Source organism: Hesperophylax consimilis, chromosome 20 (assembly GCF_061612785.1).
Source record: "Hesperophylax consimilis isolate HC1 chromosome 20, BYU_Hcon_1.0, whole genome shotgun sequence".
In the NCBI taxonomy this organism is placed as follows: Eukaryota; Metazoa; Arthropoda; class Insecta; order Trichoptera; family Limnephilidae; genus Hesperophylax; species Hesperophylax consimilis.
Genome location: NC_142855.1, coordinates 15,404,949 through 15,429,830, shown reverse-complemented (window position 1 = coordinate 15,429,830; position 24,882 = coordinate 15,404,949). Strand labels below are relative to the sequence as shown.

Genomic DNA, 24,882 nt, shown 5'->3' with positions numbered 1-24,882 from the left:
TCCATTAGTGTGATTGGAGTACAATTGCATGGGGTGCTCGCTGAGTGACAGGAATGTATTTTAAGGTAGATGTTTTTGGAGTTTGGCCTCTCGAGTTTATGCTGAAGGTTATGAATTTACTTTATATATATTTAAAGTTAATAAGTTAGAGTCAAGCCATTTTTATATAAGCCATATCACATCTCTGTTGATGTAGTCCCATTTATAAGGTATTCTTCTGTATTTTTTGTTTGTTAATCCTAACTGTCTAGGCATCCCTTTCTTAATCTTAGTCATTATTGCTTTCTTTTCCAATCTCCACATGTTTTCTCATGATCATCCCTACCTGACGTTTGTGCTCTAAACATTGCAATCCGTTTGTTAAGAAAGGAAAACGCATCGTCAGTTTCAGCACAAAGTCAAGGGGCTTGTTAGGGCTCCACACCAGAGGTGACCGCCGAATTCGGGTGCTTTTATTTTATCAATAATTTTTATGTATTAGCGCATTTTGCTCTTGTTTTATGGCTTAACTTTTCCAAGTAAAGTTTTATTTCTTTCGTTAATTTGTCTACCTTCAACCATCATTGATCGTAAAGGCTTTTATCGACAATATCGGTAATACAGAATACACCAACACTAAAGTTGGAAAAAAAATATGAATCAAAACAAAAGACGTACAAATTTAAAAAAATTTATTAACATTAAACAATAGTCAAAAACATTTACAATACATAATACTAATAACACCAAACATGACTCGGGCATTTAAATTGCATTTCATTAACATTAACATAACAGAACTAAGACATGTGAACACCTCAGCATATGATGTTGTTCTCCTAGTGAGGTGTTCACAAAACACTAAAACATATTCCGGATTCATTTGCACGCAGTATCTACCCATCATCCCCACCTTACTTAATGCGGTATTGTTGTCTAGAAAGAAAAAGTTTTAGAATTGAGTGTAGACTGTCCAAACTGAATAGTGATATATTGATAAAATGATAGAGTTATAGAATAGAGGGAAGTATGAGTACTGACAAGTAGTGAGAAGGCAACAAGTAACAAGAACTGAAGGACAGAATGCCAAACTGACTATAATCCAATTTCCAAGAGAGAGGAACAAGTTGTTCTTGGCCCTGGGTTGGCTGATTAGCTGCTAACTATCAATTACTTCATTTTAATCTCACCCAATGGTACATCCATTTTACACGCACAAATACAAATCGCCAACTACGATTTCTCAATAACCAGTTGGCAGATTGACCTCAGATTTGTTATATAACTTCAGTCAACTGGTTTTTTTAAAGTAGCAGAATTAGGTCGATAACATTTTCATTTTACCATTTATTACTCTGATTTTTATTGAAAATTTTAAGCGCATTATTTTTGTATTTATGTTTAGTATGAGAAATAATATTACAAAAATTTGTTTTTCTTCAGAAAACGTGTTTAATTTAAAAAATACAACTGAATTTGATATGATTAAAACATAAAAATCTCCTGTTTATAGAAATAATATAGGTATGTACCTACCTACATTCCACAATAAGTCAATTTTAAGTACCTTTAACTAATCCCAAGTATGCCTACCCACTGGCCTTGCCTGTGTGGGATTTTTGTTATACATGTTGTCTGGAAACTCATAGTACAAAACGGAAACTAATAAACATATCACATAAGTATTTTTTATTATGTGAGTATTCATTTTCGAGTAAATCGAGTCCGAGCTTGGAATTTATATATTTTTTAAATTGGTAGTTAGGGGGTTAACATCAGCCGTTTATTGTATTTTAAAATGTGTCAAAACGTCAGCCCGGCAACAAAAGTATTTAAAAGAAAAATGTTAAAAAAAATTGAAATGTTCAGATCAAACAAAACCAGAGTCTTTTTGGGTTTTCTATGTGGTGTAGATCCACCAGTTTGCCGCTTGTACTACAAGTTTCCAAACACCGTGTATACAAGTCATGCTCGTCGGCATGTGGGGAGGGCAGAGAGAGGGCAAGAAGGGGGGGACAGGGCGGCAAAAATATATTTAAAAATTGTCTAAAACAAGGTCCTAGACAACAACACCGCTTTCAGGCCACACAATACCCTCTATCCAGGGGATGTAGGTAGATATCCTCGTGTTGATGTGCGTACAGGATGAAGGATTATACCAGGATGCCAACCCTACCAACAGGTGTGTGCAGCCCACCCTGGGGCTGTTGGGTACCGTCAGCGGGGAGCCCCTGTGCCAGCCCTGAGAACAAATAAAGCAATAGGTGAACACACTCCAAATGGCACAATATTGATTACATAATTAATTAATCAGTGGTAGGTAGTCAGTATTTACATTTATGGTAAATGGAAATGGTAAACCTAACCTAACCTAACTTATCTTAACCTAACCTTACGTCCAAAAAGTATGTTTCCATTTATCTCTTATTAAATAAAAACCAAAATTTCCTATGAAAACTTCAGCTTTGTTAAGTACAATCACTACAATCATAGAGCAACTTTTAGATTTGAATGGTGGCCTTCCACCAGGGTGATACTGAGAGTATCTACAACTCCGGAACGTGCTGGAAATGTAATAAAGATAAATAATTTCACTAAAATTATCCGTGAAATAAAAATAACAATTAATTTTTAACTTATTTACGCAATAGATAATAAGTACTCGAAATTCCTTCCATGCGGATTTAAATAGAACTGACCAACTAGAAACTAGAGGGAAACAGCAGGAACAGAACACCAGTGTTTCCTGTAGATGGACTAGACTCCTTGGAGACTAACCGATGGCGCCAAGGATGTATACTATATGCTTAAACCTGGGACGGCTTCGCTGGCCAGAACACCTGTTAGGACAGCCCTTGGCACCAGCACCAGGAACTAGAGGGAAACAGCAGGAACAGAACACCAGTGTTTCCTGTAGATGGACTAGACTCCTTGGAGACTAACCGATGGCGCCGAGGATGTATACTATATGCTTAAACCTGGGACGGCTTCGCTGGCCAGAACACCTGTTAGGACAGCCCTTGGCACCAGCACCAGGAACTAGAGGGAAACAGCAGGAACAGAACACCAGTGTTTCCTGTAGATGGACTAGACTCCTTGGAGACTAACCGATGGCGCCAAGGATGTATACTATATGCTTAAACCTGGGACGGCTTCGCTGGCCAGAACACCTGTTAGGACAGCCCTTGGCACCAGCACCAGGAACTAAAGGGAAACAGCAGGAACAGAACACCAGTGTTTCCTGTAGATGGACTAGACTCCTTGGAGACTAACCGATGGCGCCGAGGATGTATACTATATGCTTAAACCTGGGACGGCTTCGCTGGCCAGAACACCTGTTAGGACAGCCCTTGGCACCAGCACCAGGAACTAGAGGGAAACAGCAGGAACAGAATACCAGTGTTTCCTGTAGATGGACTAGACTCCTTGGAGACTAACCGATGGCGCCAAGGATGTATACTATATGCTTAAACCTGGGACGGCTTCGCTGGCCAGAACACCTGTTAGGACAGCCCTTGGCACCAGCACCAGGAACTAGAGGGAAACAGCAGGAACAGAACACCAGTGTTTCCTGTAGATGGACTAGACTCCTTGGAGACTAACCGATGGCGCCGAGGATGTATACTATATGCTTAAACCTGGGACGGCTTCGCTGGCCAGAACACCTGTTAGGACAGCCCTTGGCACCAGCACCAGGAACTAGAGGGAAACAGCAGGAACAGAACACCAGTGTTTCCTGTAGATGGACTAGACTCCTTGGAGACTAACCGATGGCGCCAAGGATGTATACTATATGCTTAAACCTGGGACGGCTTCGCTGGCCAGAACACCTGTTAGGACAGCCCTTGGCACCAGCACCAGGAACTAAAGGGAAACAGCAGGAACAGAACACCAGTGTTTCCTGTAGATGGACTAGACTCCTTGGAGACTAACCGATGGCGCCGAGGATGTATACTATATGCTTAAACCTGGGACGGCTTCGCTGGCCAGAACACCTGTTAGGACAGCCCTTGGCACCAGCACCAGGAACTAGAGGGAAACAGCAGGAACAGAACACCAGTGTTTCCTGTAGATGGACTAGACTCCTTGGAGACTAACCGATGGCGCCAAGGATGTATACTATATGCTTAAACCTGGGACGGCTTCGCTGGCCAGAACACCTGTTAGGACAGCCCTTGGCACCAGCACCAGGAACTAGAGGGAAACAGCAGGAACAGAACACCAGTGTTTCCTGTAGATGGACTAGACTCCTTGGAGACTAACCGATGGCGCCAAGGATGTATACTATATGCTTAAACCTGGGACGGCTTCGCTGGCCAGAACACCTGTTAGGACAGCCCTTGGCACCAGCACCAGGAACTAGAGGAAAACAGCAGGAACAGAACACCAGTGTTTCCTGTAGATGGACTAGACTCCTTGGAGACTAACCGATGGCGCCGAGGATGTATACTATATGCTTAAACCTGGGACGGCTTCGCTGGCCAGAACACCTGTTAGGACAGCCCTTGGCACCAGCACCAGGAACTAGAGGGAAACAGCAGGAACAGAACACCAGTGTTTCCTGTAGATGGACTAGACTCCTTGGAGACTAACCGATGGCGCCAAGGATGTATACTATATGCTTAAACCTGGGACGGCTTCGCTGGCCAGAACACCTGTTAGGACAGCCCTTGGCACCAGCACCAGGAACTAGAGGGAAACAGCAGGAACAGAACACCAGTGTTTCCTGTAGATGGACTAGACTCCTTGGAGACTAACCGATGGCGCCGAGGATGTATACTATATGCTTAAACCTGGGACGGCTTCGCTGGCCAGAACACCTGTTAGGACAGCCCTTGGCGCCAGCACCAGGAACTAGAGGGAAACAGCAGGAACAGAATAGCAGTGTTTCCTGTAGATGGACTAGACTCCTTGGAGACTAACCGATGGCGCCAAGGATGTATACCATATGCTTAAACCTGGGACGGCTTCGCTGGCCAGAACACCTGTTAGGACAGCCCTTGGCACCAGCACCAGGAACTAGAGGGAAACAGCAGGAACAGAACACCAGTGTTTCCTGTAGATGGACTAGACTCCTTGGAGACTAACCGATGGCGCCGAGGATGTATACTATATGCTTAAACCTGGGACGGCTTCGCTGGCCAGAACACCTGTTAGGACAGCCCTTGGCACCAGCACCAGGAACTAGAGGGAAACAGCAGGAACAGAACACCAGTGTTTCCTGTAGATGGACTAGACTCCTTGGAGACTAACCGATGGCGCCAAGGATGTATACTATATGCTTAAACCTGGGACGGCTTCGCTGGCCAGAACACCTGTTAGGACAGCCCTTGGCACCAGCACCAGGAACTAGAGGGAAACAGCAGGAACAGAACACCAGTGTTTCCTGTAGATGGACTAGACTCCTTGGAGACTAACCGATGGCGCCAAGGATGTATACTATATGCTTAAACCTGGGACGGCTTCGCTGGCCAGAACACCTGTTAGGACAGCCCTTGGCACCAGCACCAGGAACTAAAGGGAAACAGCAGGAACAGAACACCAGTGTTTCCTGTAGATGGACTAGACTCCTTGGAGACTAACCGATGGCGCCAAGGATGTATACTATATGCTTAAACCTGGGACGGCTTCGCTGGCCAGAACACCTGTTAGGACAGCCCTTGGCACCAGCACCAGGAACTAGAGGGAAACAGCAGGAACAGAACACCAGTGTTTCCTGTAGATGGACTAGACTCCTTGGAGACTAACCGATGGCGCCGAGGATGTATACTATATGCTTAAACCTGGGACGGCTTCGCTGGCCAGAACACCTGTTAGGACAGCCCTTGGCACCAGCACCAGGAACTAGAGGGAAACAGCAGGAACAGAACACCAGTGTTTCCTGTAGATGGACTAGACTCCTTGGAGACTAACCGATGGCGCCGAGGATGTATACTATATGCTTAAACCTGGGACGGCTTCGCTGGCCAGAACACCTGTTAGGACAGCCCTTGGCACCAGCACCAGGAACTAGAGGGAAACAGCAGGAACAGAACACCAGTGTTTCCTGTAGATGGACTAGACTCCTTGGAGACTAACCGATGGCGCCGAGGATGTATACTATATGCTTAAACCTGGGACGGCTTCGCTGGCCAGAACACCTGTTAGGACAGCCCTTGGCACCAGCACCAGGAACTAGAGGGAAACAGCAGGAACAGAACACCAGTGTTTCCTGTAGATGGACTAGACTCCTTGGAGACTAACCGATGGCGCCGAGGATGTATACTATATACTATATACGAGGATGCTCAATAGCAATTGGTCTTATGCATAATAAACCCACTACCGGAACGTCACGTAGTAATATAAAAAAGAAACACATTAATCTCGAGAAACTAACTTCTAAAATTATTTTAGAAAATTGGCTCTCCACTCTAAACTCCACAGACGTAGACATTGCTTTTAATACCTTCTCTGAAACTCTCTTGCAACATATTGAGGATGTCACTGAAGAATCCCATGTGAATAATTCAAAAAATAAAAAACTGAAACCATGGATAACAGATGGCCTAATTTTTTGTATTAAAAAACGGGACAAGCTTCACAAAAACTTAATCAATAATCCAGACATTCAAGCCCAAATATTTTATAAAAAGTACAGAAATATATGTAATAATATCATTAAAACCACAAAAGAAAACTACTACAAAGAAAAACTGTCCAGAGTCGGTAATAATAACAAACAAATTTGGAATATCGTCAAAGAAATATCTAACACTGATCACCCAGTACAACCAATCAATAAATTAAACATCAACGGCCAAGACACCTCCCTAAATGACCATCCAGACACTGTGACCAATCACATAAATGAATACTTTTGAAATATCGGTAAAAATCTAGCATCAAAGATTTTAAATAAGACATCAACCGATGAAAATGCCCTTGCCGACATTATCAATCAATGTGCCAGTGAAACAGATAATATACTCACCTTAAACCCGACCAACTACGATGAAATTTCTCAAACCATTAGACAGTTAAAGCCCTCTCATTCGTGCAATCATGACAAAATTTCCTCAACTATACTAAAAACAGTTGAACCCTTTATAATCCATCCATTAGTACATATCATAAACCTCAGTCTCACTAAAGGTGAATTCCCAAACAAACTCAAACTTGCCCTAGTTCAACCAATTTTTAAGTCCGGAAATCCTACTGACATAACAAACTACAGACCAATTTCTATATTATCATCACTAACAAAAATTATTGAAAAAATAGTAAAAAAAAGACTTATCGACCATCTTACAAAATATAACATACTCTCGTCAAACCAGTATGGCTTTAGAGAAGGACTCAATACAGATTCAGCTATTTTAGAACTAACATCACATATAACACAAGCCTTAGACAAAGGTGATAAATGTCTGGCAATATTTCTGGATTTAGCTAAGGCATTTGATACAGTATCTCATCCAATCGATAGATAACAACAACAATCATAAACGTCAGACGACTATTTGAATGCTCCAACATTAATCTAATCAAAAGTGTAGTAAAAAGTTAAGTGAATCACTTCAGTTTATGAAATACAGTGTAGTTTTTCGCGCACTATCATCGCGTGATCTTAGATCCTCAACTGTAACACCCGAAAGTATCAAAATAGTGTTTTGAAATTAAAACAATAAACTTCCTACTAGATTGCACAGTTTAATCTCATTAAAAATTAAAATCATATAGACTGTATTTCGACAAGAAGCTATACAAAACAAAGAGAACAATTGTAAATAATTCACAGTTTTTCGGTGAAGATAAGAAGTGAAATAACAAAATAAAAAAGTGCTAAAAACGTTACAAGTGCAACAATAAATACATGTGTATACCCAAGAGCATAAACAAAATATAAACAAGTACTAAATGAACTTTACACAAGTATATTTAAACGTATCCCACGGCTCTCACCCAAGGCTCCATAGCTCAGTGGTCTAAAACGTCAGCACCGCGCTATTCTGTCGATCACAGTTCAATCCTCAGACCGGCGAACAAAAAAAAATAATAAATCTTTTTTTTTAATAAATATAATAATAAATATTAATAAATAATACTCAACCCAGATTATAAAACTCTCACTTGGATTTTAAAAACAGCTTCACAATCAGCTACCATCACGGATTCAAACCAAAACACAACCTGTGTAACTGGTTTTGCCTGCCTATAGGCGCTAGAGAGTGTGCCAGTGTGTTTGCCTACCAACAGGCGCAAGCCTCAAAATACATAACCGGTGTAATTGATTTTGCCTGCCTTTAGGCGCTAGAGAGTGCCATTGTTTTTGCCCACCAACAGGAGCAACCCTAAAAACACAAAAACATGTCTAAATCTCGCAGTAAATTCCCCAGCGCGAAGAAAACCACATCTTCACCACAAACTAGCACTATGGACTCACCGTCGGCGACACATCAATCTATGATTAATATAGACAGTGAATCAATATTTGAATTCTTCAATACGAAATTCGAGGAAATGAAGACAGTAATGCTCAATAAAATTGAAACAGAGCTGCAAGAAATAAAAAACTTCACGAACTTCATCAATGACAAATATGATGACATTTTACAAAAACTTCAACAAATCATGGACATTCCAAACACCGTCAACAAAATCAAGGAGGAACTAGCGGATAAAGAAATCAGATTATCTACGGTAGAAATCCACCTGGCGGATATAGAACAAGCAGCCCTGCTGAACTCCATAGAGATAAACGGCCTAAAATTACAGGACAACATATCCCCAGTCCACGCTGTTACACGGATCGCTGAACTCGCAGGCGTTACGATGTCCCCAGAGGATACATACAAAGTCACAACAAACAAAACAAATGATCAAACAAAAATAACAATTAATTTTAAGGATACCACAAAAGCACAAACCATGTTAGCATCCAAACACAATGACTCGATAAAAAAATTCAACGGAGAAGGAGCCAAATATGTTTATCTTAATGCAGCATTAACCCAATATTACAAAAATCTGCACTGGAACACCAGAAAAAGAGCCCAAGAAAAAGACTACAAATATGTTTGGGTAAAATCAGGAAAAATTCTCGTCAGAAAATCCAAAGACTCAAAGGTTATGGAAATAAAACACCTAAACGATATATCTAATAAACTGACATAAACACGACTGTACATCTAACACAACCTCACATCACATACTTACACAAATACACACCAACATGGCAGATTACATGGAATATATAGATTCGGACAATCAACACTACTGTGAAAGTACAAATGATATTAACCTCTGCACCAAATTCACAAAAGAAAAACATAGAATCAATATATTACACCAAAACATTAGATCGATCAATAAAAATTTTGATGAATTTTTTATATACCTCCAACAGCTCGAAAATAATTTTGATGTCATTGTGCTGACAGAATGCTGGTTGAATGACAACTACATACCAAAAACAATCAAAAACTATAATACACACCATACAAAAATACACAAAAACCAAAATGATGGTATAGTTATATACGTCAGTGATAAAAATAACACAACCATTCAAGAAATAAACATAATCGACTCCAACTGCATACAAATTACATATGGAAAAGAAACATGTATCCTAGCTATGTACAGATCTCCATCCAAAAACAACATCACAAATTTCTTAACTGATCTTAACAATACATTAAATGATCTCAACAAATACAAAAATATCATCATCATAGGAGATCTTAATATAAACATTCTACAAAACGGACACCCACAAAACATAGAATACCTAGCAATACTAGCACAACACGGACTGGAGCCAATAATAAATGTCCCAACACGGGTCACACAAAACACTAAAAGCTGCATAGACCATATAATGATCAAGACAAAACTAAAAACCAAAACAGTAGTACTTGAAAGCACAATCACTGATCACTACATGAATATGATAGCAATAGACACCGAAAACACTACTTCGAAACAACATAAAATATTTACAAAAAAAATAATTGACTACTCAAACTTAAAAGAAAAACTCCAAAAAATAAACTGGAATACATTATACCAAATAGATAATGTCGATGAAGCCTGGAATACATTTACAAATACGCTTACGCAAGAAATAAATAATTACACTACAATAAAACATATAAAACTTACACACAAATCAAAAAAAATTAAACTATGGATAACACAAGGAATATTAAACTGTATTCGTAAACGAGACAAAATTCACAAACAAATTAAACAAACACCGTATGACATGGAACAACTTAATTACTATAAAAGATATAGAAACATATGCACGAAAATTATTAGAGTAGCTAAGGAGATGTACTACAAAGAAAAACTTAAAAAAGCAAACAATTACCCAAAGGAAACATGGAGAATATTAAAGGAAGTTACATACACACAAAAATACAAACAAAAAAATACTATCGAACATCTAAATATTAACTCGAAAAAAATAGATGCCAAAACAAATATAGAAATGATGGCAAACCACGCAAATAACTTTTTTGCAACTATAGGGAAAGTTTTAGCGAATCGTAAAAAACACAGCACAAACACACTAACACAAACAAACAGATCAAACATCGATACCCAACCAACACAACACAGATTTATATTAAAAATAAGTTCGGAAATGGAAATTAACAAAATAATAAATACATTAAAAAACCAGATTGCTCCTGGATTAGATGAGATAACAACGGATTGCATTAAAATAATAAAAAATGAAATATTAAAACCTATAACACACCTAATCAACCTTAGCATAACACATGCCTGCTTTCCTAATACTCTTAAAAAAGGACTGGTAATCCCTATATATAAATCCGGAGATAAAATGGAAATAACTAACTATAGACCAATCACTTTGTTAAACTCTCTATCAAAGATTTTCGAAAGACTATTAAAAAACCAAATAATAAAATACCTGGAAGAAAACAAATTAATCTCGGACAAACAATATGGATTTAGAGAAAAAAGAAGCACAAAAGAAGCTTTAGCTAGTACAATAGATTATATACATAGCAACTTAGATCAAGGGTTTAAATGCATAGCGATATATTTAGATTTGGCTAAAGCCTTTGATTCAATATGCCACAAAACACTTTTTAAAAAATTAGAAAATATGGGTATCAAAGACAAAGAACTACAACTATTAAAAAGTTACATGAGCGACAGAACACAACAAGTCAAAATTAATAACTATACTAGCAAACCACTACCGATTACACACGGAGTTCCACAAGGAAGCATACTAGGGCCAGTTCTTTTCATAATTTACATAAATGAACTTTGCAGCATGGAAATAGATGGAGAAATAATTAGTTACGCAGACGACACAGTTTTACTATTTAAATCTAAGGACTGGAATAAGGTTTATAACATAGCGAATCTAGGAATCACGCAAGTGAAAAAATGGTTGGACTCAAATACACTCACACTAAACATATCGAAAACAAAATTCACAACGTACAGCATAACTAAAACAGGACAGCCAAAAAACAATACAAACACCATAAAAATACACGAATGCATAAACACCAACATCTGCGATTGCCCCCCTCTAGAAAAAACAGAACAAATAAAGTATCTAGGAATCGTAATTGACCATAATCTTAGATGGACACATCACATCAAACAAATCACAAATAGACTCCTCAGAACAATACACATTTTCCTAAACATAAGAAACATATATAAAATAAAACAATTGAAAACAATATATTATGCACTATGCCAATCAATAATAGAATATGGAATAATTGCTTGGGGAGGAGCAACAAACGCAGCTATCGCTCAAATAGAAATCGCACAGAAAACGATATTAAAGGTAATACTCAAAAAACATAAACTAACCGACACAGACCAAATATTTAAAAGCTGTGACGTACTTGATATACGCCAATTATATGTTAAAACACTACTAAACTACATTTTCGACCAAAAAAACAAACCCCAACAAACACAAAATATCACTAATAGACCGGTCAGACAAGCGTACAAAGAAAACATAAAAACTCCGACGGTAAACACTACCTTTGGACAAAGACACCATAAATACCACGCTATTAAAGCATTCAACAGTCTTCCACTTGAAACAAAAATTGAGGAAAATAAAAATAAATTCAAACACAAAATAAAAAAATGGATTAAAGAACAAAAAGACAATATTACCAAAATTCTATAACATAAAAGAATAAAACATATACACGCAACACACAAAAAGATATAAAACACGCAACACGCACAAACACATATATCATTATAAATACCGATTTACATTCTCTTTTGATATTTTTCTTTTATTTTTAATCTTTATTTTTATTTTAAATTTATCTTTATTTTAATGTTGTTTTTCTTTTATTTTTAAATGTATAAATTCTTAAATTATAAAATGGGGGCCTCAGCACGGGTAAACAACCCAGTGAGGCCAACATTACTAAATTGAAATATGAAATATTGTAAAAAAAAAATGTATCAACAATAAAAAAAAAATAAAAAAAAATCCTTCTAGCCAAGCTCAAAAAAATCGGAATAAAGAATAAGGCATTTGATTGGTTCAAATCGTACCTCACAGACAGAAAGCAATGTGTTAAGCTACCATCGCATAAACCATCCCATTCAACTAGCATTAACTTTGGTGTGCCACAGGGCAGTGTACTCGGTCCCACACTTTTTCTCATTTATATCAATGACTTATGTAAACTATCTATTATTGATGGCAATATAATCACTTTCGCCGATGACACTGCCCTAGTACTAAAAAGTAAGACATGGGAAGAAACATTTCACAGAGCGGATCTAACATTGCAAATTATTAAACAGTGGTTGGATGATAATCTACTCACCTTAAACATAACTAAAACGAAATATATAACGTTTAGTCTTAATATTCCGAGTCAGCCTTCAATCAATCATACACTAAAAATACATTCTTGTAGAGATAACTCTAGTTGTCTGTGCAATCCACTAGAACGAGTAGATTCCATTAAATATTTGGGTGTAATAATTGACAATAAACTACGATGGGAAGATCACGTAATAAATGTTACAAACCGTATACGGAAACTGGCATATATCTTCAGGTCATTACGAAATATTCTTAATAAAAATACACTAAAAACGGTATACTTTTCTTTATGCCAATCAATTATATCTTACGGTATAATAGTCTGGGGAGGATGCTCTAACACGATATTAGATCCATTAATTAAAGCTCAAAAATTGATAATGCGGACTATTTACAAAGTACACTATATTCACCCCACGAAGGACTTATTTAACGACTTCAAAGTACTCAACATAAAATCCTTATACGTCAAAAACATATCCTCCTACTATAAATTCAAACATACGAAAAAAAATATTTTTGAATCGACCGATAATACAAGATATTCCAACAAATCGAATTACACTATTCCCCCAATAAAAACCTCAATGGCACAAAGACAATTTAACTTTCTTGCTCCAAAAATATTCAATAATTTAACGTTAGAAATAAAATCAATAGCCAAATACGACAGTTTCAGGAAAGCGCTCGGGGATTTTTTGATGTGTGATTGTTATAGTGTTAGTAGCCTATTCCAAGTACTCAGATAGAGGTGTATATATTGTTTATATGCGTGAGGATGCGTCATATGGGTGTATGTATACATGTGCTGTTATATGTATATAGGTATGTCTGCTGCTATATACACATGTGTGCTTGCATGCACACATATTAAAAATTATATATATAATTTTGTACATTTTTACAATCTAATGCTAATTTACTTCTTTCTCCTTTCTAATTTCTATCTTCTACTTTTTATTACAATTTTTCCAAAATTTTAGCTTCATCTATAGTTACTAATTTCATATGTTTACACTAGATTTCATATTTCATACAAATTAATTACACTCAATTGGTCACCATGAAACAGGCAGCCGCCTAGTATGGTGATTCATTATATCTAATGTATGTAAATTTCATAATAATGTAACATGTATTAAATAAATAAATAAATAAAAATAAATAAAAATATGCTTAAACCTGGGACGGCTTCGCTGGCCAGAACACCTGTTAGGACAGCCCTTGGCACCAGCACCAGGAACTAGAGGGAAACAGCAGGAACAGAACACCAGTGTTTCCTGTAGATGGACTAGACTCCTTGGAGACTAACCGATGGCGCCAAGGATGTATACTATATGCTTAAACCTGGGACGGCTTCGCTGGCCAGAACACCTGTTAGGACAGCCCTTGGCACCAGCACCAGGAACTAGAGGGAAACAGCAGGAACAGAACACCAGTGTTTCCTGTAGATGGACTAGACTCCTTGGAGACTAACCGATGGCGCCAAGGATGTATACTATATGCTTAAACCTGGGACGGCTTCGCTGGCCAGAACACCTGTTAGGACAGCCCTTGGCACCAGCACCAGGAACTAGAGGGAAACAGCAGGAACAGAACACCAGTGTTTCCTGTAGATGGACTAGACTCCTTGGAGACTAACCGATGGCGCCAAGGATGTATACTATATGCTTAAACCTGGGACGGCTTCGCTGGCCAGAACACCTGTTAGGACAGCCCTTGGCACCAGCACCAGGAACTAGAGGGAAACAGCAGGAACAGAACACCAGTGTTTCCTGTAGATGGACTAGACTCCTTGGAGACTAACCGATGGCGCCAAGGATGTATACTATATGCTTAAACCTGGGACGGCTTCGCTGGCCAGAACACCTGTTAGGACAGCCCTTGGCACCAGCACCAGGAACTAGAGGGAAACAGCAGGAACAGAACACCAGTGTTTCCTGTAGATGGACTAGACTCCTTGGAGACTAACCGATGGCGCCAAGGATGTATACTATATGCTTAAACCTGGGACGGCTTCGCTGGCCAGAACACCTGTTAGGACAGCCCTTGGCACCAGCACCAGGAACTAGAGGGAAACAGCAGGAACAGAACACCAGTGTTTCCTGTAGATGGACTAGACTCCTTGGAGACTAACCGATGGCGCCAAGGATGTATACTATATGCTTAAACCTGGGACGGCTTCGCTGGCCAGAACACCTGTTAGGACAGCCCTTGGCACCAGCACCAGGAACTAGAGGGAAACAGCAGGAACAGAACACCAGTGTTTCCTGTAGATGGACTAGACTCCTTGGAGACTAACCGATGGTGTCAAGGATGTATACTATATGCTTAAACCTGGGACGGCTTCGCTGGCCAGAACACCTGTTAGGACAGCCCTTAGCACCAGCACCAGGAACTAGAGGGAAACAGCAGGAACAGAACACCAGTGTTTCCTGTAGATGGACTAGACTCCTTGGAGACTAACCGATGGCGCCAAGGATATATACTATATGCTTAAACCTGGGACGGCTTCGCTGGCCAGAACACCTGTCAGGACAGCCCTTGGCACCAGCACCAGGAACTAGAGGGAAACAGCAGGAACAGAACACCAGTGTTTCCTGTAGATGGACTAGACTCCTTGGAGACTAACCGATGGTGTCAAGGATGTATACTATATGCTTAAACCTGGGACGGCTTCGCTGGCCAGAACACCTGTTAGGACAGCCCTTAGCACCAGCACCAGGAACTAGAGGGAAACAGCAGGAACAGAACACCAGTGTTTCCTGTAGATGGACTAGACTCCTTGGAGACTAACCGATGGCGCCAAGGATGTATACTATATGCTTAAACCTGGGACGGCTTCGCTGGCCAGAACACCTGTTAGGACAGCCCTTAGCACCAGCACCAGGAACTAGAGGGAAACAGCAGGAACAGAACACCAGTGTTTCCTGTAGATGGACTAGACTCCCTGGAGACTAACCGATGATGTATACTATATATGTCTCTTGTCTTTTAAAGACCTGCATGGAACTAGAATGTCCCTAGATGTTTCTGATGTGAGCTCCTGCTAACTAAGTGTGGATGTGTACTTTTATATGGACTAGCGCCCTATACCTGTTTTCCGGGCATCTTACCTGGAAATGCTTTAAAAATGTTCATTTCTTTATTTTTACACTGTGGATGTCATTGTGATTGACTCGGACCATTTCAAAATGAACTCGCTAATTGTTTTATTTCAATTCGACATTCAAAACTTACCAAACAGATACTCGGAGGAATTCAGAAATTTATAAATATGGACTCGCCAAAGTGTGTTTTTTGATAATATGAAAAAAGTTACCCAAATGATAATCCACGGGAGGAATAATTAATAGTGGTAACATGATAAAGGAAGTAGTTTCTCCTTAATAGTAGATACATTCTGATAGAAGTGAGTAATCAGAAGAAGAATAAGGGCGGGTTGTTTCGCGGAATTTTAACAATTCATCAAATTTCAAAAATGATTTTCAAGTTCTGTGTAGGTTCTATTCAAGTTCTATTATTCTATAATAACTGGCCAGAGGCTTCACATAACTGAGAACAAAACTTGGATAGAACCTTCACAGAACTTGAAAATCATCTTTGAAATTTGATGAATTGTTCAAATTCTATGAAACAACCCGTCCTAAGTAATTGAATCTTGCATTACATAATTTAAACATTATTGTAAAGTTAAAACTAATTTTTATATGCAAAATGATTATGTGTTATGTTTATTAAATTAAAGAAAAATGGTAGACCTGTAGACAAGCTGCCATGGGGCAGGCAGCGGGACTACTCTTTGTTATTTATAAAATTCTTGTCATATCAATGTTTAATTATCAAAATATTAAATAATAAGTACATCAGTATTATAATGAGCTTGTTTTACAATACATCCTAGCGTTACATACCTCACATACTCCAGCTGTGTTGACTGGGCGGCTGCAAATCTGCAGGTCATGTTTTGCGCCGGCAGGGTGAAAAGGGCTGTCCGCGGGGAATTCTCTAGAGCACTCCTCCTGAGATACTCTCTGCATTGTCGTCTGAAATGTTGAAAAACGTACCAACTAACTGTTTTATCCAATGAGAACAATCCGTATAGTATTACAATGTGAAGTGAGGTTTTGAAGAAATGTGTTTTTTAATGTAAATACTGCACAAGTGTTACAACTGCTCCCAACCGTCTAGAATCAGTGGGACTATGACATCCTAATTGTGTAAAAGGGGAGGGGAAGGAGATGGGAAAGAGGAAGGTGGGGAAGTACCTGACTAATTAGATCTGGTCACCAAACACGACTACAGCCATTTCAAGATACATTCAATCCGAATGAAGATCTTTCACCAGGGCGATACTGAGAGTATCTTCCACTCTGGAACTTGCCACAAATATATATTTACACTACTTTTAATAAATTTATTGTAATTAGTATTTGAACCAAATACTTTAACCAGGTGCTTTAATTAACATTTAAATTGAATAAAATGAAATATTATTTAGTATATTTGCTCCTCTTCAGAGTGGTAGAAATACCATAAACATGTGGAGATCGGGAAAGAATTCTATAATGTAAGCTTTGTGGAAAAGTTTTATAAAGGGACCCTAAGATGGGTATGACATGTAGAGCGAATATTCGGAGAAAGGAGTGATAGGAGCAACCGTTCACGGTTGACGTTGGCTTCATGAGAACGGGCCGTTTTTACGACTCGTTTTTGTGTAAGTCGGCTCGTATGTGGAACGAGCTACCGTCATCTGTTTTTCCTCCCTCCTATAATCCGAGCCTCTTCAAGGCCCGCATTAACAAATCCCTTCCTACAGCCCCTACCTTACTCCGCCTCACAACGCCGCCCAACCGGGTGGTGACATAGTTCCCCTGTCTGTGCACTGCACAGGCAGGGACACTCTTGTGAGGTGTCACATAAAAAAATAAAAAAAAGGAGAATATAAGACGCGCAAGTAGATGGTAGAAGACATCTGGGACTTCCAAGGGCAAGTACTTGAGTCATCTCAAGAATCAGATTAACAGAACCTATGTATGAATGTGCATGAAGCAAGGAGTGTGTGTTAAAACAGAGTTGTGTGGCGGTCCATCCTCTCTGCCTACCCCTGGGCGAGACGGCGTGATGGTTAGATATCTGTAGCGTCAAGAAGAATCCAGATTAACTCATTAATAATAAGCAGCTCGATCTACTTAGTACCTACTTGCGAGTTACTACGGGCAGTTAAATTGTAAACAAAGCAACCTACCTGCTACAAGCATCTACTTGCCCACCGGCGACAATACGATCGCAAGTCGGTCTGGCACATTACGACAACTCGCCAGAAGGTTCGAGCCTATCGCCTATGCGTTAACGCCGCGCGACCGAAAGTTCCCGAAAGACCCAGACTGAGCGAGTGGCTCCGATTTAGTTTCAATTCATCTACCTACTGTTGCCGTCGGCTGTACTGTATAAATAAGCCCGACGCAGCGAGCAGTCAGTCAGTCATCAATCTGCCGTCAGTGGACAAATCTCACGAGTGATAATCCGCGCACCTTTGCGCGAAGGACAATACTCCCGGCTTCGCACGTACACATCATGGACTCCATCGGGATATCATCATAGCGCCTTGGCCCCGGCCGCCGTCCCTGGCCTGGGCTACACGGATTACAGCGCCCTGGTTCCAGCGTCTCTGATCAGCGCATCATCCACGCACCATGACCACCACGAGGACACGCAGCATCCTCACTGGTCTACGCAGCTCCCGCTCAACCGCCTACAAGGTCCACCGCACCTTCGGCCTTCCTGTCAGCACTGGAGTACTGATTCCCAAGATCGCCAGTGCCTGACAGTCATCGAGTCCCGGTCACCAGCGCCCGGCGTCGACTCACTGACCCGCGCTTGACCTGCCATCACAGCCGGCATCCGGAGATTACTACACCAGTCCTACATCAACTCTCATCACGGCAAACTGACTCAAATAAACACTGTGACCTTCACGACACGACTTTCATTTTGTGCCTCTCACTTTGATCCCCAAATATCTATTTAAATAAATATACATTTAGTACCAGCCACAGCTGTCAATCTTATCGTTATCACATCATCGGTCATTGTTCATCATGAAGGCAGAGAAATGTGTTCTAACCTTGCAGTCAGGTTTGGATGAGCCATCCCACGAAGTGAAGATGAAGCCACTGTCAGGAAGAGTTGTGCCGGTGTGGAGACAGACTGGGATTATACTGCTTGTACCCTGAAATGGATATAATTTATTTTTGAAAAACTGTGAAGTGGTAGTGCGATGCAATAATATTCCTTAACCCTTTAGGTGCGGTATGCCGATATTCCGGCATACCGCATGACGTATAACGCATGATGCATGACACTCGTGAGACCTTGTCACCTGTTATTTGACATAGGAAATAATGGCAATAATTTATTTCGTGACTTTACTTTTCAACAGATTATTTTGACTGTAACATTGTAATAATAATTACAAATGGGTTCTAATGTCAGTTGTGACTCTGTCCGTAGCTCTGGTTCTATGAACTCCAGAACTTTGATAGTGATTTATTTTTAGGGTGTTATGCCATATTGCGCTACTTCCTTCTTTAGCCCACTTTGGACAGCATTACAGTAATTACAATAAACATGTAATTTCATATTTGATTACACATCTGTCCTGATGATGGACACTATAATGCTATCCGAAACGTTGTATAAAGGGGGTAGCGCAACATTTTTTTATTTATATATAATTTGTACATTTATTTATAACAATTACAGGTAATATAGCCTAAACGTTATAATTGTACCATTTATGCAGTGTATATGCAATGCCAAAAATCTCGCAAATGCGCTATAGGACACAAAAAATAAATCAATTTTTTTATCTACCGCATTCAAAAAGCACATAGCTCTCCCCACAGGTGAGTTCATAAATAAATTAGTGCGGCTTGCTCTACTATATAGAAGATTGTGATGACGTCCTCGAGAGTGAGACTCTGGTACAAAAAAATTTAATTGGGCCAGTATCTCATTATTAGATAAGTGACCGTTTATTAGTTGAAAAAAATATTTAAGCAAAGCAATACCTCTACGTGTCTCTAGGGAGTGGTAATTGGTCATGCCTAATAAATAAATCGATGGGTAAAGCCAAGGGTAACGTCCATAGAGCCGCGAGAAAAAAAACCATAAAAATTTTTTATGGACTCTTTCAATGCGTAAAGTGTATGTTAATTCATGTGGAGCCCAGATGATCGAGTTTGATTCAAGTACACTTAGGACTAGTGTGTTATATAATAACGTCAGTGTTTTTGTTTTACGAAACGGATATGAGTTCCTAATTACGAAGCCGAGAAGCCTGTATGCTCTGCTTATTAAATCATCGATGTGTTGGTGAAAAGTTAGTTTGCTGTCGTAAATAACTCCTAGATCTTTGATTTGGTTTAGGTGTTGGAGAATAATTTCATTGATTGTATATTCAAATACATGCGGTTTCTTTGATCTTGTATACGAGACGATATTGCACTTGGGTGTACTGAAGTTCAAGCCATTTATTTTGGCCCAGTTTGAGACGCAGTCAATGTCACGTTGAAGGAGAATACAGTCAAGATGGTTTTTTATTGAGCGATATAGTTTCAAGTCATCTGCAAATAGTAAATACAGCGAATGTGTGATGACTGAACCAATATCGTTAGTAAAAATCAGAAACAGAAGTGGTCCAAGGATAGACCCCTGAGGAACTCCAGAAAAAACTATGAATTCAAAAGAACTGGAACCCTTATAATAAACAAACTGTCTACGATTTCGAAAATATGAAGCAAAAAAACAGAGTAGTCTTTTGGAATAACCAAATGAAGCTAGCTTATTCAGAAGAATGTCGATGTCAACCTTGTCGAATGCTTTTTCCAGGTCGAAATAAGCAACATCCACCTGTCCCCGATTGTCAAGAGTTTGTGACAATAAATCTGAGATGCATAAGAGGTTTGATGTTACTGACATCTGGGGTCTAAAACCATATTGAGAGTCATCAAGAATTGGATTAACGTGATTAAGTATATATTTATGCAGAATTTTCTCGAATACTTTCATGATGGAACATAGAACGGCAACATGGCATAATATCCCAAAAATAAATAAATAAATTGGCCGTGAAAATCTCAAATCATATCCAGGACTTTGGTTTTGAATTTAAGTGTCATATTTTTCAAAATTGGAACTGATTTGTCGAGAATTCAGACTATCTGTGATTTTTCACGAGTTTGCGCTAGGTATCTTTCTATATAAGTCTAAACTTAAACCTTATGGCGCACAGTTTACACCGGCGCTGTTCCGCTAGCAGGGCATGTAGCAAGAATGGAAGATAGGACAGGACATAGGAGTGTTTGTTGGTCGACCTACACTGAGGTGGCACTATACAGGTGGAACTATTCCTGCTAATAAGTTATAAGGAACCGGCGTTGCTTGAACTAACCCTTGTATGCGCGCGAGTTCCCTACAGAGCATCAGACCATGTGAAGCAACAGTGGGCCTGTTCCGCTAGCAGGGCATGTAGCAAGAATGGAAGATAGGACAGGACATAGGAGTGTTTGTTGGTCGACCTACACTGAGGTGGCACTATACAGGTGGAACTATTCCTGCTAATAAGTTATAAGGAACCGGCGTTGCTTGAACTAACCCTTGTATGCGCGCGAGTTCCCTACAGAGCATCAGACCATGTGAAGCAACAGTGGGCCTGTTCCGCTAGCAGGGCATGTAGCAAGAATGGAAGATAGGACAGGACATAGGAGTGTTTGTTGGTCGACCTACACTGAGGTGGCACTATACAGGTGGAACTATTCCTGCTAATAAGTTATAAGGAACCGGCGTTGCTTGAACTAACCCTTGTATGCGCGCGAGTTCCCTACAGAGCATCAGACCATGTGAAGCAACAGTGGGCCTGTTCCGCTAGCAGGGCATGTAGCAAGAATGGAAGATAGGACAGGACATAGGAGTGTTTGTTGGTCGACCTACACTGAGGTGGCACTATACAGGTGGAACTATTCCTGCTAATAAGTTATAAGGAACCGGCGTTGCTTGAACTAACCCTTGTATGCGCGCGAGTTCCCTACAGAGCATCAGACCATGTGAAGCAACAGTGGGCCTGTTCCGCTAGCAGGGCATGTAGCAAGAATGGAAGATAGGACAGGACATAGGAGTGTTTGTTGGTCGACCTACACTGAGGTGGCACTATACAGGTGGAACTATTCCTGCTAATAAGTTATAAGGAACCGGCGTTGCTTGAACTAACCCTTGTATGCGCGCGAGTTCCCTACAGAGCATCAGACCATGTGAAGCAACAGTGGGCCTGTTCCGCTAGCAGGGCATGTAGCAAGAATGGAAGATAGGACAGGACATAGGAGTGTTTGTTGGTCGACCTACACTGAGGTGGCACTATACAGGTGGAACTATTCCTGCTAATAAGTTATAAGGAACCGGCGTTGCTTGAACTAACCCTTGTATGCGCGCGAGTTCCCTACAGAGCATCAGACCATGTGAAGCAACAGTGGGCCTGTTCCGCTAGCAGGGCATGTAGCAAGAATGGAAGATAGGACAGGACATAGGAGTGTTTGTTGGTCGACCTACACTGAGGTGGCACTATACAGGTGGAACTATTCCTGCTAATAAGTTATAAGGAACCGGCGTTGCTTGAACTAACCCTTGTATGCGCGCGAGTTCCCTACAGAGCATCAGACCATGTGAAGCAACAGTGGGCCTGTTCCGCTAGCAGGGCATGTAGCAAGAATGGAAGATAGGACAGGACATAGGAGTGTTTGTTGGTCGACCTACACTGAGGTGGCACTATACAGGTGGAACTATTCCTGCTAATAAGTTATAAGGAACCGGCGTTGCTTGAACTAACCCTTGTATGCGCGCGAGTTCCCTACAGAGCATCAGACCATGTGAAGCAACAGTGGGCCTGTTCCGCTAGCAGGGCATGTAGCAAGAATGGAAGATAGGACAGGACATAGGAGTGTTTGTTGGTCGACCTACACTGAGGTGGCACTATACAGGTGGAACTATTCCTGCTAATAAGTTATAAGGAACCGGCGTTGCTTGAACTAACCCTTGTATGCGCGCGAGTTCCCTACAGAGCATCAGACCATGTGAACCAACAGTGGGCCTGTTCCGCTAGCAGGGCATGTAGCAAGAATGGAAGATAGGACAGGACATAGGAGTGTTTGTTGGTCGACCTACACTGAGGTGGCACTATACAGGTGGAACTATTCCTGCTAATAAGTTATAAGGAACCGGCGTTGCTTGAACTAACCCTTGTATGCGCGCGAGTTCCCTACAGAGCATCAGACCATGTGAAGCAACAGTGGGCCTGTTCCGCTAGCAGGGCATGTAGCAAGAATGGAAGATAGGACAGGACATAGGAGTGTTTGTTGGTCGACCTACACTGAGGTGGCACTATACAGGTGGAACTATTCCTGCTAATAAGTTATAAGGAACCGGCGTTGCTTGAACTAACCCTTGTATGCGCGCGAGTTCCCTACAGAGCATCAGACCATGTGAAGCAACAGTGGGCCTGTTCCGCTAGCAGGGCATGTAGCAAGAATGGAAGATAGGACAGGACATAGGAGTGTTTGTTGGTCGACCTACACTGAGGTGGCACTATACAGGTGGAACTATTCCTGCTAATAAGTTATAAGGAACCGGCGTTGCTTGAACTAACCCTTGTATGCGCGCGAGTTCCCTACAGAGCATCAGACCATGTGAAGCAACAGTGGGCCTGTTCCGCTAGCAGGGCATGTAGCAAGAATGGAAGATAGGACAGGACATAGGAGTGTTTGTTGGTCGACCTACACTGAGGTGGCACTATACAGGTGGAACTATTCCTGCTAATAAGTTATAAGGAACCGGCGTTGCTTGAACTAACCCTTGTATGCGCGCGAGTTCCCTACAGAGCATCAGACCATGTGAACCAACAGTGGGCCTGTTCCGCTAGCAGGGCATGTAGCAAGAATGGAAGATAGGACAGGACATAGGAGTGTTTGTTGGTCGACCTACACTGAGGTGGCACTATACAGGTGGAACTATTCCTGCTAATAAGTTATAAGGAACCGGCGTTGCTTGAACTAACCCTTGTATGCGCGCGAGTTCCCTACAGAGCATCAGACCATGTGAAGCAACAGTGGGCCTGTTCCGCTAGCAGGGCATGTAGCAAGAATGGAAGATAGGACAGGACATAGGAGTGTTTGTTGGTCGACCTACACTGAGGTGGCACTATACAGGTGGAACTATTCCTGCTAATAAGTTATAAGGAACCGGCGTTGCTTGAACTAACCCTTGTATGCGCGCGAGTTCCCTACAGAGCATCAGACCATGTGAAGCAACAGTGGGCCTGTTCCGCTAGCAGGGCATGTAGCAAGAATGGAAGATAGGACAGGACATAGGAGTGTTTGTTGGTCGACCTACACTGAGGTGGCACTATACAGGTGGAACTATTCCTGCTAATAAGTTATAAGGAACCGGCGTTGCTTGAACTAACCCTTGTATGCGCGCGAGTTCCCTACAGAGCATCAGACCATGTGAAGCAACAGTGGGCCTGTTCCGCTAGCAGGGCATGTAGCAAGAATGGAAGATAGGACAGGACATAGGAGTGTTTGTTGGTCGACCTACACTGAGGTGGCACTATACAGGTGGAACTATTCCTGCTAATAAGTTATAAGGAACCGGCGTTGCTTGAACTAACCCTTGTATGCGCGCGAGTTCCCTACAGAGCATCAGACCATGTGAAGCAACAGTGGGCCTGTTCCGCTAGCAGGGCATGTAGCAAGAATGGAAGATAGGACAGGACATAGGAGTGTTTGTTGGTCGACCTACACTGAGGTGGCACTATACAGGTGGAACTATTCCTGCTAATAAGTTATAAGGAACCGGCGTTGCTTGAACTAACCCTTGTATGCGCGCGAGTTCCCTACAGAGCATCAGACCATGTGAAGCAACAGTGGGCCTGTTCCGCTAGCAGGGCATGTAGCAAGAATGGAAGATAGGACAGGACATAGGAGTGTTTGTTGGTCGACCTA

At 40.9% G+C, this 24,882-nt stretch overlaps 1 protein-coding gene across 1 annotated transcript; it reads right to left on the bottom strand.

Annotated features, from left to right (window-relative positions):
• Positions 1-654: 654 nt before the first annotated feature.
• Positions 655-19,053, bottom strand: LOC149414176 (uncharacterized). Its single transcript, XM_089644343.1, has 3 exons — positions 18,957-19,053; positions 16,744-16,875; positions 655-2,221 (listed from the first exon to the last, which is right to left on the bottom strand). Exons 2-3 carry the CDS (start codon positions 16,867-16,869, stop codon positions 2,039-2,041), a joined length of 309 nt encoding a protein of 102 aa, XP_089500469.1. The 5' UTR covers positions 16,870-16,875; positions 18,957-19,053; the 3' UTR covers positions 655-2,038.
• Positions 19,054-24,882: the final 5,829 nt, after the last annotated feature.

Excerpts from the sequence above, each read along its gene's own strand:
- LOC149414176 (XM_089644343.1), bottom strand. The coding sequence starts at position 16,869 with ATGCAGAGAGTATCTCAGGAGGAGTGCTCTAGAGAATTCCCCGCGGAC. Across the intron at positions 2,222-16,743 it reads ACACAGCTGGAGTATGTGAG|GGCTGGCACAGGGGCTCCCC; the intron begins GTATGTAACGCT and ends ATTTGTTCTCAG.